The sequence below is a fragment of the Gigantopelta aegis genome, chromosome 3 (assembly GCF_016097555.1).
Source record: "Gigantopelta aegis isolate Gae_Host chromosome 3, Gae_host_genome, whole genome shotgun sequence".
NCBI lineage: Eukaryota > Metazoa > Mollusca > Gastropoda > Neomphalida > Peltospiridae > Gigantopelta > Gigantopelta aegis.
The window spans coordinates 84753804-84772310 of record NC_054701.1 but is presented as its reverse complement, the minus strand read 5'-3'; the positions used below and the strand labels follow the sequence as shown (position 1 = coordinate 84772310).

The 18507-nt window shown below is 35.9% G+C and overlaps 1 protein-coding gene across 1 annotated transcript; it reads left to right on the top strand.

Annotated features, from left to right (window-relative positions):
- The first annotated feature begins 3559 nt into the window (after positions 1 to 3559).
- On the top strand, positions 3560 to 11360 carry LOC121366432. Its single transcript, XM_041490888.1, has 4 exons — positions 3560 to 3702; positions 7878 to 7992; positions 8830 to 8981; positions 10833 to 11360. The coding sequence occupies exons 1-4, from the start codon at positions 3636 to 3638 to the stop codon at positions 10979 to 10981; spliced, it is 483 nt and encodes a 160-aa protein (XP_041346822.1). The 5' UTR covers positions 3560 to 3635; the 3' UTR covers positions 10982 to 11360.
- Positions 11361 to 18507: the final 7147 nt, after the last annotated feature.

Sequence of the window (18507 nt, the reverse complement as noted above, 5' to 3'; positions counted from 1 at the left end):
TAACAATTTTATTTGTTTTACTTACGGTTTGTTTATTTGTTTTTAATAATAATAATAATAATAATAATATTATTATTATTATTATTATTATTATTATTATTATTATTATTATTATTATAGTATACACTGTAAATCAACTTTCGATATGCATGTCATCTTCTTCAAAAACAATAAAAATGTAACCGGACAGTATTAATGTCTAACACAAAATATAGCCTATCATTTCCCGAATTAAAAACCGACTGTCATCTGATAGAAAGAAGAATAACAATCGACAAAAATTAATAGACATGCTGGGCGTAGGCTGGGGAGGGGGGGGGGTTTGGGGGTTTGGACGAAACAACAACAACCCCCCCCCCCCCTCCCCCCGCTGAAGCAAATGGTCCGCTTTCAGAACTAAAACATACAGGTTTATACATGTGGAGTTTCTGGTGGTGCAAAAACAAAATAGAAACGGTCCACTTGGTTCATATTCGAACCCCCTCTCACCCACCCAAGGTCCAGCTCACACTACGCCCCTGACATGTGCATAGCAACCCAAATCAGAATTTTAAATGGAAGAAAAGCAGGGATCCTGATGGTAAATTTACTTGCCACAACAGACTTGGTTCAAGTCATGTAAACCTCATTTTATGTTTATAATTGCTAGGGTCTCTCTTCTGAGCATCAGTCGGTTGAGTGCTTGCTCGAGGTGCTTACATCGCAGGATCGAACCACCTCAGTGGATCCATTCAGCTGATGGGTTTTTTTTCTCGTTCCAACCAGTGCACCACAATTAGACAAAGGCCGTGGTATGTGCTTTCCTGTTTGTGGGAAAGTGCATATAAAATATCTCTTGCTATATATATATATATATATATATATATATATATATATATATATATATATTTATTTTATTATTTTAAAAAAATGTTTTATTGTTCCCAGAAATATTTGGCAGTGTCAGGGTTGAGGTGCCCTGACGTACACATATTTTAATTATATTTTATATATATATATATATATATATATATATATATATATATATATATATATATATATATACACATGTATATTATATATATATTTATACACTGTATATACAGACTATTTACATGTACACAATGTTCATGTTTAAAACATATACTGCATTCAAAAAACTCTCTCATCCACTCACCTACCCCCCCCCCCCCACACACACACACACACACAAATATCTATGTACATCAGTTTTCATACATGTCGGTAATTAGTTCTAATTATTTCTGGGAGCAAGAAAGAAGAGAAAGAAGAAAGGGGAAAAACAAAATATAAGAAGTGAAAGAAAAGAATAACGGGTTGCAAATTTTATCTTTTAATGTTTGTCTCTAAGCCAGTATGTTAAACAACAGTTGAAAAAGTTCATGTAAAATTATAAATAAATAAATTATACCATTTCTTCCAATATGTTTCAAAATATTCGTATTCACAGTTTTTAAGCAGAATACACCTTTGAATTTTTAATTTGTTTTTAATTGTCCGTTGTAATGGTCGTAAGTTCAATTTTTGTTTTTGCATTTTTATAGAATAAATATAATATTTTATATTAATAATCATCCAATTTACTACACTGCTGTTTTGTTCATTAGGCAAACCTAAGATAACTATATGTTTATCAAAAGTAATATGTTCACCCATAGTATTTGTCATCCAATTTGCAATAGATATCCATAGTTTTTTTTAACAAAATGACAATCATAGAATAAGTGTTCCATTGTCTCTGGCAGCAGATTACAGAAAGTACATTTATTGGTGAATAGTATATCAAAAATGGTTAGTTGCGAGTATTCGATGCAATATTCTGTACTGAAACCACCGCAAAGTTGTATCTCTAGTACATTTAAAGGGTATGCTATAAAGCCGTTTTTATATGAATTAGTATGGCATGTTGGTGGAGTGAATGGACGTTGATTTCTGAGTGTAAGACGATTAGTGGGATTAACATCAGTAGCGTAGGCAGGATTTTGTATTGGGGGGGGGGGGCACCTGTGTAGTGGGATATGACACAGGAACCTTTTTAATGTTATTAATAAGCGAAAAGGTAAACAAATTCCCGGGATTGGGAGGGGCATGACCCCCTGCCCCCCCCCCCCCTCCCCGGCTACGCCACTGATTAACATATGGCAAGATTTCATCCAGTAGATATTGAGGTGTTTCGCCTTTAAGTATTTTATGCATTATAATTAATTTACTATTTTTGCGACGTTTATGTAAAGGTTCCCAACCAAGTTCATAATATAGTTTGTCTGGAGATGTTCTTTTCCTAAGTCCTGTAATGATACGGGCAGCTTCAATTTTCACTGACTTCTTCAGCTGTACAATTATCCCAAATTATATTACCATATTCTAAGATTGGTCTTATAAATGCATGGGCGGATCCAAGGGGGGGGACCAGGGGGACACGTCCCCCCCAAAAATTGTTCAAGTGCCCTCAAAATGTCCAAGTGCCCTTTTTGTTTGTAGAATTTTTTTTTTTTTAAGTAAACAATAATTATATTGTAGATAAATGAAATCAAGATTTTCGTGTACATGCGCAAGCTTGCAGATATGTGTCTGTGTTATTGAGTCTCAATGGGGCCCCATTGAGGTTCTAACGCGAGTGACGCCAATTTACTTCATTATTGCTAGTATATTATGACGTAGAACTGTAGGAATTCATATTAATTGTAAATATCAAAACTTGTAGTAAGGTGCCCTTTTGACGAGTCAATGTGCCCTTCTTTTTTGGTCCCCCCCCCCTAAAAATATTTCCTGGATCCGCCCATGTGCTGTCGGGTTTCTTTCTGTAGTATGTGTATTAGTGATTAATATGTGGATTTTTTTGTATCACTTAACTCGAAAATGATTGATGTAAAGGTATTTGACGTCAAACATAGGATTGTTGTGGTATTAGAGCGGGACTCGTTGCCTACCGTTTGGTAGTCAGGAATTGCCAAAAAAAAAGACATAGGTTGGTCTCTGACTGTAATGAGAGCGTGTTTATGTCCAAATGTCCGTCTAGCTCTCTTACAGTCAGAGTACTCGGGCTAACAAAACACCTGGAAATGATCCATGACTGCATACCCTCACGACTACTTTTAGACTCTGTCTTGTGTATAAATACGATACTGAATATGCCAATGGATGATTCATAATGATCATTATAAATATTACAGATGTTTTACATACAATATCCATACCATTTTTTTTTTTAGCGTTTTATTAATTAAATATGCCAGTATACAGTTTGTTGATATTAAGGAATAATGTGCATTAAATATTACTGAACATGCATACCAGTCCACTAGCCTAATCATCCCTTTAACATTGGGGGGGGGGGGGGGGGGAGATCAATTATGAGCCTAGCGGACCCTTTTGTCTGCATTGTCCCTGGACAACTATTGAATAGCCTAATATTTCACTGTAAATAAGTGTTTCAGCCACGAAAACCCCCATCCCGACCCCCACCCCAAGCCTACGCCCCTGGTCATCCAAGCTATGATTTACTACCGCTATTAACAATTTATTTTTAGATGACACAGTCACGACGTTCTATGACGTATACCGAGATTCACTCATCCGGAATGTAGGTTAATTTAGGCGATATCGTTTGTGCAAACAGAAAGTAGACATTCAAAATGGCGTCCACTACGTTAATGGGTACCTGTCTCGGTGTGCTGTTTGTCGTCTTCACCTTGATTACAGGTAAATGCGTAATATAACTCGTATTAACAGGAAGGTTATCAGTGTTAGTAACAGATTTTTAGTGACTTTTTAATATTTCAGAGTGTCTCGTTCTGTTCACCTTTTAGCTTCCTGGTTGCCACTGTATTCACAAAAACATTGTCAAGTATATACTAGTACTATTGGCCTACCTGTGGTACAGGTATATTTGTCATTATCATTACAGTTTCAACCCTTAGGCGTACGGGCTCCCATTTTTGTAGTGGGTGGGGGTGGGGTGGGGTGGAGATTAATTTTTGCCCAAATTAAATGAAAATGTGCGAGTCTGGATAACAACATTATTTATATTAGCATTACATGATTACTACTAAACAGTTATAATAGCCTATATAACTTATATAAGGTTGCATAGTAACATACAAATCACTCTGTATTTTTACATGGATATACAAAATACAGCAGTGTACTATGTTTCCAGCTTTCTGTCAATTTAAGGTTTTATAAATTTTACTGTTAGCAAGTGGTCACACAGGACTTATTCAGGCAGGGAAGAGGGTGGTGGTGGTGGTGGTGGTGTGTGTGTGTGTGTGTGTGAGGGTTAAATCCCCTCCCCAATAATTCTAAATCAAATATATTATTGGTAGCAAATATTAAGGCAGAAATGAATTTTTATTGCAGAATGCAGGAAATCTCAATTCAGGACATCTGGTTATTAAACTTTTACGGGGAAAATACCCCTAGAAACTACTTTGCGTCTTTAATCTCAGTCCCCCCCCCCCCCCCCCAATGTCTACTTGCTTCCACTGTGCCTGCTATTACTTACAAATGAAATTTCTTGTGTCGTCATTTTATCTATTAACTAAAAAAGGAAAGGAATAGGGCCAATTTGTTTAAAGTTAAAGGGAGGGTAAACTCCAACAAGAGCCTTATGTGTTGGAAACATGCATACTCGAACCACCAACACATACTGACACTTTAAAGGGAGGGTAAACTCCAACAAGAGCCTTATGTGTTGGAAACATGCATACTCGAACCACCAACACATACTGACACTTTAAAGGGAGGGTAAACTCCAACAAGAGCCTTATGTGTTGGAAACATGCATACTCGAACCACCAACACATACTGACACTTTAAAGGGAGGGTAAACTCCAACAAGAGCCTTATGTGTTGGAAACATGCATACTCGAACCACCAACACATACTGACACTTTAACAAATGAAAAATGCGTAATTTTAGAATTAATAAAAAAACATGATCATTCCTTCTAACTGGGGTCAGCCATTTTGTTTTGTTTTTGTGAAGTCCGGTGGTATAGCTTGGGGCGAAGTGACGTCAGCTCCGTCCAATCCCTCTTAAGCACAGTGTAAACAAACGCTCTTAATTTATGACAAGGCGCTTCGCTTTCATCAACCTGACTTGTAAAACAACATAAATGACTTGATAGTATAATAAACTATTTAACTAAATATATTTTAATTTGCATCAATAGAATGAAATGGAGTTATAGTATTTTTCTCTTTAAAAAAATCCAAAGAAAAATGCTTATTATTAGGCCTATTGGTAGGGTACGTTCGAGCAAAAACGACCTCTCATGATACCCAAGTGATAATTTTCTTTTCTTTGGAACTACGTAATTGGTCAATTTTGTGATTTTAGATGGGAAAGTCTACTTAATCAAGGGTTTTACAGAATTACTTACAGTAATAAAGTGATAATGTCCATTACGATTTGAGGGGTGTCCGCGTGGCTAACAGACAATACCTTGTGATCTTAATAAAAGAGGCACGTCTTTTTAGTGTGTCTAGACACAGTGTCTGGGGACCGTCTAAATATACACCTGCCAATCAGGAACCACAGGTACATGCCACGGAAAGAAAAGACAAATTAACCAAGAACACACTGATTATTATTTCAGTACGTGGGTTAATTTATGTACAAAACAAGTATATATTATTTTTCAATACAAAATAAGCCACCATTGTCAAAGTGTTGAAATAACTATATTATGTTGCCGGCTTACTGGGATGGATATTATTACAGAACATTGCGATGCATCTGCAAAAAATCGGATATGTTTTGTTTCTTCAGTTCGAAGACTAATTCCTGACATGACAGGTTAGGTATTACGTAACCACCAGCTCACCAGAGGGCATATTCACTGGGATGGTACAAAATGGCTGCGCCCGGTTTATATAATAGCCGTCACATTTAAGCGTTTTATTAATTAACTATACGATTATACCTGTTGATATTAAACAATAATGTGCGTTATATATCGTTGAAGATGCATACCAGGCCAAATGCTGTGTGTGTGTGTGAGAGATAAAAATAAGCAGAATGTTTTACTAGTCCACCGAACATATACATTTAAAAATCTACTTGTCTGCCAATATTTTCACTAGTCCAAATAAATGGTTTGTTTTATTCAAGTACAGGGCATACAATTTGAATTTTTGAGACAACCGATATGTCATTCGTGTGGTTTTAGTGTTTACACAAACGATTTTCTTCAGTAGTTCAGATACAAATGCAAATTTTAATGGATCACGTTAATTAAATTAACTTTTCTCCATCAAATGTTCTATCATAAATACCTTTTTTTTTTTTTTTAAATGTATGCTAGGACCAACTTGAAAGCTGCCCGTTTACATTACAACACACAACCCCATCGATTCTTTTACAGGGGAGTACTTATTGGTGCCAAACAATAATCTGAATGAAATGATAATAGACAGGGATTTCCCGGAAGCATTGAGTCTAATGCTTCTGGATCTGAACGGAAAGTACCAAAATTATGCGAATCCTACATTGGCCAAAATAACCAGCAGTCGGCAATGTAGGCCCGTTATCTTATTATTTTTTCCAAAAACAGTGATTTTTTTTAGCCAACACGTCTTTTTAAATTTTCCGACGAACGATTACAGCTTTTGCACAAACAATTGGTCATTTATGTTGACATTGGTTTTGCATAACCAACAGACAAACGACAAAATCGTCCGTGCCAAATTTTATGCCCTGAAGTACCAGGATGATGTTTTTGATTGCTCAAAATGAAACTGCACTGAACATTTTTATTTGTTCACTGAACAACCACTGAGGCACATTTTGCTTGACAAATGATTATTTCGAACACTGTGTGTGTGTCTCCAAACATTACGTAATATGTTGGGTCTAGTGTTACGGAGCATTACAGTGGGAGGGAGACATAAAAAGAGAAGATAAGACAATAATCTATTTACACTTGGGCTGTTGAACAACAGCATAGCAGGAATATTATATATATACATATACAATTTATAACATTCATGTGAGGGTGTCTTGCATTACGTAATATTTGAACGGCTGCTTAACCAGAGGCGGCTATATTAACATTCTTCATTTTACGTTCAATTTATAACATTCATGTGAGGGTGTCTTGCATTACGTAATATTTGAACGGCTCCTTAACCAGAGGCGGCTATATTAACATTCTTCATTTTACGTTCAATTTATAACATTCATGTGAGGGTGTCTTGAATTACGTAATATTTGAAAGGCTCCTTAACCAGAGGCGGCTATATTAACATTCTTCATTTTACGTTCAGTTTATAACATTCATCTGAGGGTGTCTTGCATTACGTAATATTTGAACGGCTCCTTAACCATAGGCGGCTATATTAACATTCTTCATTTTACGTTCAATTATTTTACATTTATATTCACAAATTAGGGGTGGGACATAGCCCAGTGGTAAAGTGTTCGCTTGGTGCATGGTTGGTCTAGGATCGATCCCCGTCGGTGGACCCATTGGGCTATTTCTCATTCCAGCCAGTGCTCCACAACTGGTGTAACAAAGGCCGTGGTATATACTAACCTGTCTGTGGGATGGTGCATATAAAAGATCCCTTGCTGTTAATCAAAAAGAGTAGGCGACAGCGGGTTTACTCTCTCAATATATGTGTGGTCCTTAATCATATCTCCGATGCCATATAACCGTAAATAAAATGTGTTCAGTGAGTCGTTAAATAAACCATTTCCTTCCTTCACTAATTAGTTTGAGTCAGTCAGGTTTGGGCCGGTATAGGTTTTGATTTGGGCGGTAGAATTTATGGCTTGCTGAACAAAATATCCGGCAGGAATCTCAGTCAAATTTCAAACCCTATATACATTCATACATTTATACATTCATAAATGTATGTGTTTTATATTTCAGAGCTAGAAGCCAAATATTGTCGACGGGGAACCTTGTTTAATTTTAGCTACACGTATACAAACTGCCCATATGGATGCTGTGGTTCATTTGACCAACAAGTTTGCTGTCGGTTTCCGTAAGTAAAATAAATATAAAGATATAAAAATAAAGATATATAATATATATAATATAATAAAGATATAAAACCCGGAATCGGTGGTGGAGTGTTTAAGCCATCAGACTCATGGCTTGTAGGTACATTGTTTGTTTCCCACCAGAGCCGCTAGCTCGAGTCACCTCCAGCCCTCCCCTTATTGATGTTGATATGTAGACAACTTATGCAGAAGCGGGTGACGATGGAAAGCCGGATAAATCTTACTGTGGCCCAAGTTTACACTACAGGTCACAGGTACCCCCAAACAGAAACACCTAGTTCTAATACTAATACTAATACTAATACTAATACAAATATATTATATATCTATATATATATATCTAGATATAGGTTATGCTGTTTGGTCATCTGAGACCACCTAAAAACCCGTTAAAAAATATTGATTCTGTAAGGAATATTTCATTAACATTTTGATTTCTTCTAAATGAAATCCCTGGCATTACCGTCCCATCACCCACCCACCCCACCCCCACCCCTAACCCCACCACCACCCCCAACGTACAGTGTAAGTTTTTTGAATATTTTGATAACCGTCAACATATTTTATTAACATTTCGATTTCTTTTAAATGAAATCACTGGTGTTAACCCCATCCCGCTCACACACAAACACACCATACATAAGGTTTTGAACATTTTGTTAACCGTGAACATATTTTAATAAAGTTGTTTCTTCTAAATTTAATTTGTTCATGTTACTGCCCCACCCCTACCCCCACCACTGTGCAGTTTGTATGTTCATGAATACTTTTTTTTATAACAATGAATGCTCCCGTACTATGATATATTTTATTTTCAGGCTTGCTATGGTGATCGGGTCTGTGGCTGGTGGGATTGCCTTGCTTGTCATACTGATCACCATATGCTGCTGCTGCTGCTGCTGTCAGAAGGGTCAAAGAACTACTGGCCAGGTCATCCAGACCACGCCCAACCCTGTGGTCATTCAGACAGGTGAGTTATCCATCCTTGTGGTCATTCAGACAGGTGAGTTATCCATCCTTGTGGTCATTCAGACAGGTGAGTTATCCATCCTTGTGGTCATTCAGACAGGTGAGTTATCCAGACCTGTGGTCATTCAGGCAGGTGAGTTATCCAGACCTGTGGTCATTCAGACAGGTGAGTTATCCAGACCTAAGGTCATTCAGACAGGTGAGTTATCCAGACCTAAGGTCATTCAGACAGGTGAGTTATCCAGACCTGTGGTCATTCAGACAGGTGAGTCATTCAACCCTGTGGTCATTCAGTCAGGTGAGATATCCAAATTAGTGGTCATTCAGACAGGTGAGCTATCCAGATTAGTTGTCATTCAGACAGGCAAGTTATCCAGACCTGTGGTCATTCAGACAGGTGAGTTATCCAGACCTGTGGTCATTCAGACAGGTGAGTTATCCAGACCTGTGTTCATGCAGACAGGTGAGTTATCCAGACCTGTGGTCATTCAAAAAGGTGAGTTATCTAGACTTGTGGTCATTATACTACTACTACTAACACTAACACTACTACTACTATATACTACTACTATATACTACTACTACTATATACTACTAATAGCTATTACTATATACACTACTACTACTATTATATACTACTACTATTTACTACATCTATATACTACTACTACTATACTACAATTTATTATATAACATTTAGTGAAATATCTTAAAATATCAGTGAAATAAAAGCGTTATCTGTCACTCAGTGACGATAACACATTTTAGAGTGAAAATGTCACTCTAAAATGTGTTATCATCACTGTAGAAAGTGTTATCTTCACTGTAAGAAAGCCAGAACTATTTTGCTGCTGGCATTTTGAAAATAAAGGTAAATTGCCAAAAGTTATATAATAAATAGAAAATTTCATGTTTTTTGTCAAATATTATTTATATCTCATCTCATGAAGTTTGCAGTCATATCACATGAAATATCCTCTATATACTAATAATACCATAACTACTACTATACACTACTACTACTACTATAACTACTACTACCACTACTATACACTACTACTACTACTACTACTATAACTACTACTACCACTACTATATACTACTACTACTATTACTACTGCTACTAACACTAACACTACTACTACTACTATATACTACTAGTAACTATTACTATATATGGTACTACTACTATTATATACTACTACTATACTCTACTACTACTGTAACTACTACTATCATATACTACTACTACTATACTATACTACTATATACTACTACATACTACTATATACTACTACTACTATTACTACTACTATTATATATTACTACATACTACTACTATATACTACTACTACTACTACTATATACTACTACTACTACTACTACTACTATATACTACTACTACTACTATTACTACTATTACTACTACTACTACTACTATTACTACTACTACTATATACTACTACTACTATATACTACTACTACTACTACCACTATAACTATTACTACTACTACTACTACTATATATTACTACATACTACTACTATATACTACTACTACTACTATATACTACTACTACTACTATATACTACTACTATATACTACTACTATATACTACTACTACTACTACTATATACTACTACTATATACTACTACTACTACTATATACTACTACTACTACTACTATATACTACTACTACTACTACTACTACTACTACTACTACTACTACTACTACTACTACTGTTGTATTGTTATCATCATTTTCTTCATCATAATCGTGATCATAATGATAACCACCGCCACCTCCACCACCATCATTTTATTATTATTATAATGTTGTTATTATTACAGGAATGTCCTCCAATTACATGGCACCTATGTACCCGCCAGGACAGGAAATGATGCCGCCACAAGCTTACGCACAGCCGCCACCAGCATACAATGACGTCATAGGAGTTAAGGCGTCGGCACCTGCTTATGAAAATCATGGCTACACATAAACTGATGTAGGAACAGACTTACGCTGTCAAATGCCAACCATGTACATCTGTAACAACTAATTGTAAATGATATACAAGGGTGTTAAGATTTCCTCTGAATTTCATAGATTAAAGATGTCCAAAAGAGCATAATATATATATGCATAAAGACATTACAAAATAAGCATATCATGTACCTTTAAATTTGCAAGTGCCATATTTCACTGCTTGTTATTTGTGATAGATGGCTACAAATTATTTGATAGCATTTATAATATTTGCATTATTAACTCGAGAATATATGAAGAGTTCAGGCGCAAAATGCGATATAAACCATTTTCTTTCTTGTTTTTAGTTAAAGCCATTATTGTATGTCAGTAAGGGTTAATCGTAGGCCCGCTGATTTGCCACAAAACGGGATTGATCCTTATGAAATTGTATTGGGTAAATCCTGTTTTTTATCAAAACGCGACATACGTCAATTAAAAAAAAATCACTTTTACTGAAAATGAAAAGAATGGATATACATGTATTGCGTTTTACGCCTAAACTCTTCATATATTAAAAACAAAATTAAAATGTGTTATGGCTTGGGTGTAATTAGTGCTTTCCCCCCTGGGACAGTCAAACTGTTTAGAATAAAGCATCTTTATTGTGCTAGACTCAGACTGCCAACGGCCACAATAGAGTTGGCCACCTTACTGCTCTCATGACTTCTATGACTGTTCCGTTGCTAGTTTGATTTTCATTGCATACAACTTCTATGACCGATTAGTTGTTAACCAGAGCATACCAGTCATGAGTTGAGGAAATCACAACACACCTGTTGAATTGGCCAACATCGTCGTGACAGTTGACAGTCTGATCCTTGAATTATGCACAGTAAAACAAAGGCTTAGTAATCAGTTTATTCAATAAATGTAATCACATAATTTATTCATCGTCTAAAGGATTTTTATATCTACAATTAAATTACACATAATGTTAAATTTTATCTGCGGAAACAACTAGAGGTTTCCTATAGCAAATTAATCACCAAAAATATGCCTATCTGATCATTGTTGCTTATTGCTGGGGAAGCATCGTAATGTGCTAAGGATAAATACTTTTTAGCATTTCTCAAGACGAAGATATCGAAGATAACTTCCATTTTGTACTAAAATGTGTGTGGGTTTTTTTTCATATTAGGATTGCATACTTAATCAAATATTTCTAAACCAGACCATCTGGTTTAAGGAACCTTGGTAAATATTTATGTAAAGCAATTTTGAGAATTGCCGTTTTTCTTAATAGTGTATAATGTTTATCCTAAACCAAAATCTAAATATTTGTAACTGTTAATATTGGTATATCTGCATTTATATTTTGTATTATATTTTGTGTTTATTGCACAAGTGTTTATCGATCTGATTTTACATAATTGTCGACCCTTGAATATTGTAACTCTCTAAACAACTGTTCGATTCTTATCCGTTTTTGTGCATATGGCCATGCTGGCTTTGGCGAATAAACTGTTTCTGATTCTGATTCTGATTCCCAAGAACCCTTGAATTAAAATGTAATGTATAGACAAAGTCCTCGTCTGCATATTCACCGAAATTAGCAACCAGTAATTTTTATAGGTGAAAATCATTGTGCTCTAGTGGTGTCGTTAAACAAAAACTAACTATAGCCTGTCCCATGGAGAACGCCTTTTTTCATACCATTGAATTTACTAAAATTGATTTATTTCTGAGCCGACTGTTTTGTAACTTGCACACACAAATAGTATTTTTTGTTTGTTTCCAAAACACTTTTTCTTTTTACATCAAACCAAACTGAAATTATTTACAAAAAAAAACACATTTTAATAGAATGATGGGCCGTACTATAACTAACTATTTTTATAGGTGAAGAAGTGGTTCAGCTGGAAACTATGACACCAAATGTTAACCTATTGGTCACCTTTATTAACATTTTTAATAATACAAATTTACAAATAGCCGTCACTAAAATTGATTGCTTGTGATTGTTTATAACCATGTAATTCAAGGTATGTAATCTTTTACATTACACGTTAATTACCATGGTTATTAATTACCATGCTTTAAAGGGATTGTCCTGAGTTTGATGCCATTGTAAGATATTTCCGACAGATAGTTCCATTTTTAGTCCCCTACCGGTCCAAACGGAGGGGACCATAGGCCTGTCCATCCGTCTGTTTCATATGTAGTTTTCTGGAATTTTTCACAATGCCTCAAAATGTTAAATTGAAATTTTGTATATAACTTTATCATGTACTGTTACATCTCAAGTTTCACTTTCTTGGCGATTTATTGATTTTTCACAGTTATAGCCCTTGAACTTAGGAGATACAAAAATTTGTTTTCCAGATTTTTTTTTCTCCCAATGCCTCAAAATATTGAGCTGAAATTTTGTGTTTATCTTTATGAAATACTCTTACCAATCAAGTTTAACTTTCATGACGATCTACCTATTTGTCATGTAGTTATCGCCCTTGAACAGTTAAATTCCCTTTTACACATGGGAGATACGAAAATTTATTGGACCCGGTAGGGTACATGCATTGCTTTAGCAGTATACTGAGATTGCTTGGAATGATTTAAATTACATACATACATACATATAGCTTACGTTTTCTTGTTTAAATGACCAATGCTCTTTTGGTCAGTCTTATATTTGTAGTAGTTCAGATTTTATTTACTTCCTAATATATAGGAAGATGGAATAGCCCTGTCCCACATGGATACATAATGGAGGATTATTTTTCTCCCATCCAGTAGATGAACCTACATTTTTTATTTTTAGAAGTCATGTGGTGCATGACCGATTTATTCCGCATGGGCTGACGTCATGGAATACGCATGGCTTGGGATGGGAGAAAGAAATATATATATATATATATATATATATATATATATATATATATATATAAAAGTGAGCTGTAAAATAAAATAAAATAATTATTATTTGTTTTGTTTTTTTGGTTTGCTACAAATATTAAGATGGCCAGAAACATATACGATATGCAGACGTTGATGTAAATTGTATTTTGTATGTACTTTTAGTGGCTGAAAACACTCTTATTTGTCGGAAACAGGCTGCCGTAGCAATAAACTGAGGGCAGTCCTTTTAAAGTTTTGTAACCTAAGACCACCCTTCTAACCCGTCGACAGGTCTCCATCCCTTTCACTGTCAGTATGACAAATTACTTTATACGTGTGGTAGGTTGTCCAATGATATATGCAATCCAATATGTGTCCATTTATACCACAAGGTATTTCGCTAGTGATATTTTGACACGATGAATGAATGTTTAACGACACCCCAGCATGAAAAAATGCACTTGGGTGTTAAACTATGGTAAATGTAAACAGTAAATATTTTGACACAAATGACAGCATTTATGGCTGTTACAGTTAGTTTATTATTATGTCGGGAATTCAAACAATCACTATGTTATTAATAAGTTTGCTGATAGTTCATATATGAACTATTTAGTTATGATTGTGTATTGGTGATTTGTAAACATATATTTAAAAATTGGATCTTTAGTTAAATACTGAATGAAAAATGAAATACAAATGTTCCATTGTTATATGGTAGCAAATGGTTAAAGAAATTTCCGAAAAAATAAACAGTTGGTGCTGATGATCCCCGTTTCATTACTAGTAATTTGTCACAAGCTTTAAAACCGGATTTTGTTTTGTGAAAATGTTTCGTGTATTTTTCACCCTCTGTGCACTTTTTCTTACAATGATTTGTATATTATGTTGACTTCCGGTTCATTTAGTTTGACATATCAGTTTAAAACGAAACATATTTACAGCATTGTTTTATACAAACATTTTTAAAGTAACATGACATTAATTTCTTGGATCGTGCCTAGGGGAAGGGGTTGGGGTGGTCGCTGAGGGCAGCGTGGCCGCCCAAAAAGTACAAAAAGATCTATATTACGGTACATGAAATATGAGATGTATAAGAATAGTTATTCTAGTCAAGCTACCTTAGTTCATCTAGTTCAACTAGTGTATTTGATTCACGGGGGGATTTCGTGTATGTGATTCACGGGGGGATTTCGTTAATGTCTTACTGATTTTCTTGTTATACGTAAGTAATTTTTAACGATTTATGAAATCTTTAAGTTGTTTGATATTTTTCATTATGTATACAGTGGATAGTACACTATATCAGTAGTAGTTGCTTTATCATTGTATTTGATGAACAGTAGTTTGTAATAATGACACAAGTATATATGTCTCTGTCTCTGTGTGCGTGTGCGTGCGTGTGTCAACGTCCTTAATTGCGTTATGCTTCAAACGCCGTTCGGTTTGTTTTCTATTGCAGAGTTTGCACAATCAACATCCAATTTGTCGTCTACATGTCATTTATTTGGGAGGGGTGGTTTTTTTCACAGTTCGGGAATATTTTCATAGATAATAAAATTCAGACAAGTAAATATCTAAATACAAAACATTACAAACCCCTAAAACCATTAATTTTACCAAGTCGTTTTCGTTCATTCCTTAAAATTACCAATATCACGTTCAGTTGATTCGTAGAAATTGACTTTAAATGGACGAAGATTATTGAATATTCGGTGCGTGTCACACGACCTCACACGTGCCAGATCACCGAGAACTGAAAACTATAGAATATTCTTTCGTATGTATCCTATTTGTGTATTAGTCATTAGCCAAACGCAGTTTGGGACGTCGATTGTACACACAGACATGTACATTCACATGCATGCACAAAACACACATACATATAATTTACATACATGATTGTTACTTATTTTTATTAGTATCAAATGTACATGTTTAAATAAAACTGTTTGCTTTATTTTTTAAAATAAATCAGTAAATGCTTTTACATTTTGTTATATTACTAAATATTTCACTGAATAGATGATATTTTATGCATCTAGAGCTAGTGTAGATGAATTAGGATGGGTGTAGTGGTCAGGGTCGAGGTCAGGGTCTGTCGGGGTCGAGGTTGAAAGTTGAAACGAGCTACTTGTATACAGTGGATTAGGATTTCTGCATGACAAATAAACCGTATTTAAACATTGCTGGTGATATCTTAAATCCGGATTTCATTCATCGGATATATGTTTTGTTTTTCACTCGTTTTTATCAGACAGGCTTGCGGATATAGGTCTGGTTAATGAAAACAAACGAAAAGAAACAGCTATTTGGTGACTGACATTTTTACATTTGGTCGAGAGGAATCGGTTGAGTGCTCGCCTGATTTGAGGTGCTTGCATTGCAGGATCGAACCACCTCAGTGGATCCATTCAACTGATGGCGCTTTTTCTCGTTTCAACCAGTGCACCACAACTGGTCAAAGGCCGTAGTATGTGTTTTCCTGTCTGTGGGAAAGTGTATATAAAAGATCCCTTGCTGCATTAGGAAAAATGTTGTAGGTTTCCTCTGATGACTACGAGTCAGAATTACCAAATGTTTGTCATTCAATAACCGATGATTAATTAATCAATGTGCTTCAGTTAATTTGACATCCAATAGCCGATGATCAGTACATCAATGTGTTCTCGTGGTGTCGTTAAACAAAACAAACTTCTTCTGGTGTCGTTAAACAAAACAAACTTGTTTTTGCTCGAGAGGAAATGAAAGGAATGTTTTTAACTGCACCTCACCACATTTTAAAGGGACATACCCTAGTTTTTAAACACTAAGGCATATTTTTTACTATTAGAGCCGTTTTTGGTAAATGAAATCGGACATTATTTAGAATTTATTTTCCATTTCCGTACATTCGAAGTGTTTTTAATATCACAAAATGCATTGCTCATATTTTTAAAAACGCACGTGCGTCTGAGAAGTAACAGTTTCAAAGTCACAGACTCATGTTTCACTGAGTTGTAACTTTATCCAGATGTGTTACTGGTTTGTAGACTTTTACTTTTCTTCTAACGTGATACTAAACTGAAATTATTTACAAAAATCATTTTTGTAGGAGGATGGGACGGACTATAGTTAAAAGAATACCAGTTCACTCTACCCAATCCCAAAAGGTTTCAGCAAAGAGCTACCTTTCGATCAACTAAGTCAAATAAACCAATTGGCTCCATTTTTCAATTTTGATGAACCATTCTAAATTATGCGTCAAAATTACCTTCAAGAAATTACGCACATTTTCTATTTGGGTTTAATCCTACGGGACATTCGCAAATTCATTAGAACCAAAACCATCCCTCGCCCGCTACCGACCCTGGTCTGGCTGCTTGTGTTCTCTTGCACATGTCAGTGCGTGCGACCCCCTCTACCCCCCCCCCCCCCCCCCACCAACCTTTTTCCTGTCCTGGATGGAGGAACTGGCCACGGTCGACACCTGCGCCCATGACAGGCGTGTGCTTGTTCTGAATGTGCAAGTTAAAACCTATGAACTAGCCCCATGCTTATACACCTTAAAGTCTAGTCTTTAAAGAAGTCCAGACTTTAACGTCATGGCAACGCCATTCAAATAGCATTACGTTAAAGTCTGAACTTTATTAAAGTCCAGACTTTAAGTTTTATAAGCACGGGCCCAGGTGCTTATAAAAAGTTTAGAGTCTAGACTCGAGACTCTGATAGAGTCTGAGACACTAATGTCATGACAACGCATGCAAATTGTATGCGTGTGACGTCATTAGAGATGGAGTCTGAACTCTAAACGTTTTATAAGCACGGGCCCTGACCTGGCATCTAGTTACGAGTTAGATTATGCAAAATGAGATATGCGCATTTACATGTATATTGGGTATGTAATATGCTAGGTCTAATCTTACTGGTGGTTTTGATTTCTGGTAAGTGGTGTTTAATATGAGTTTTAATGTAATTTGTAAACATTGTGTATTATGGACACTACTGAAATACCGAGATACATCTTCATTTCGAGTTTTATGCAGCCTATCGCAGGCCCGTATTTAGAGCCTGGAGCTTGGTTTGCAGTGGGTGAGATGGAAGCCTCTTCATTTTCTCACTTTGTCTCAGAAGCTTCTCGTCTCTTCTCTCTTGGAGTGAGAGTAGGGCAGCCATCTTCTGCATTGCAGCTATGGGCGTGGTCTTCATGCCACCTGTGATGACTCGGAGTCTGGCATTCTGCGCCTTGTCCAGATGGTCTGTGTTGCTTTTAGCTGCTGTACACCGGGAGGTGGAGGCGTATTCCATGTGGGGTCAGACAGATCCTGTGTATACTTGAGTCATTATCTTCATGTTGTGAATCACGTGAGCCTCCTGTCCAGTGTTACCCCAAGGTAGGTTGGGTTGTCATGCTGCGGATTGCCCTGGTCGTCAATCTGCAGGCTGAACTTTTCTTTCTTGGGGGAGAGGGGGAAAACATGTGGCCTCGGTTTTTGTTCTATTGATCGTGACCATCCTCTCTTTGGTCCAGTCTGAGATCGAAATGGTTACTAAATCAATGTGCTCTAGTGGTGTCATTAAACAAAACACACTTTTTAAAACTTGGTTATAACGCTGTAAGCTGGTACCGGGACGAGAACCCACGACCTAAGAGCTTTAACTTAAACGAGTAAAGCACCACAC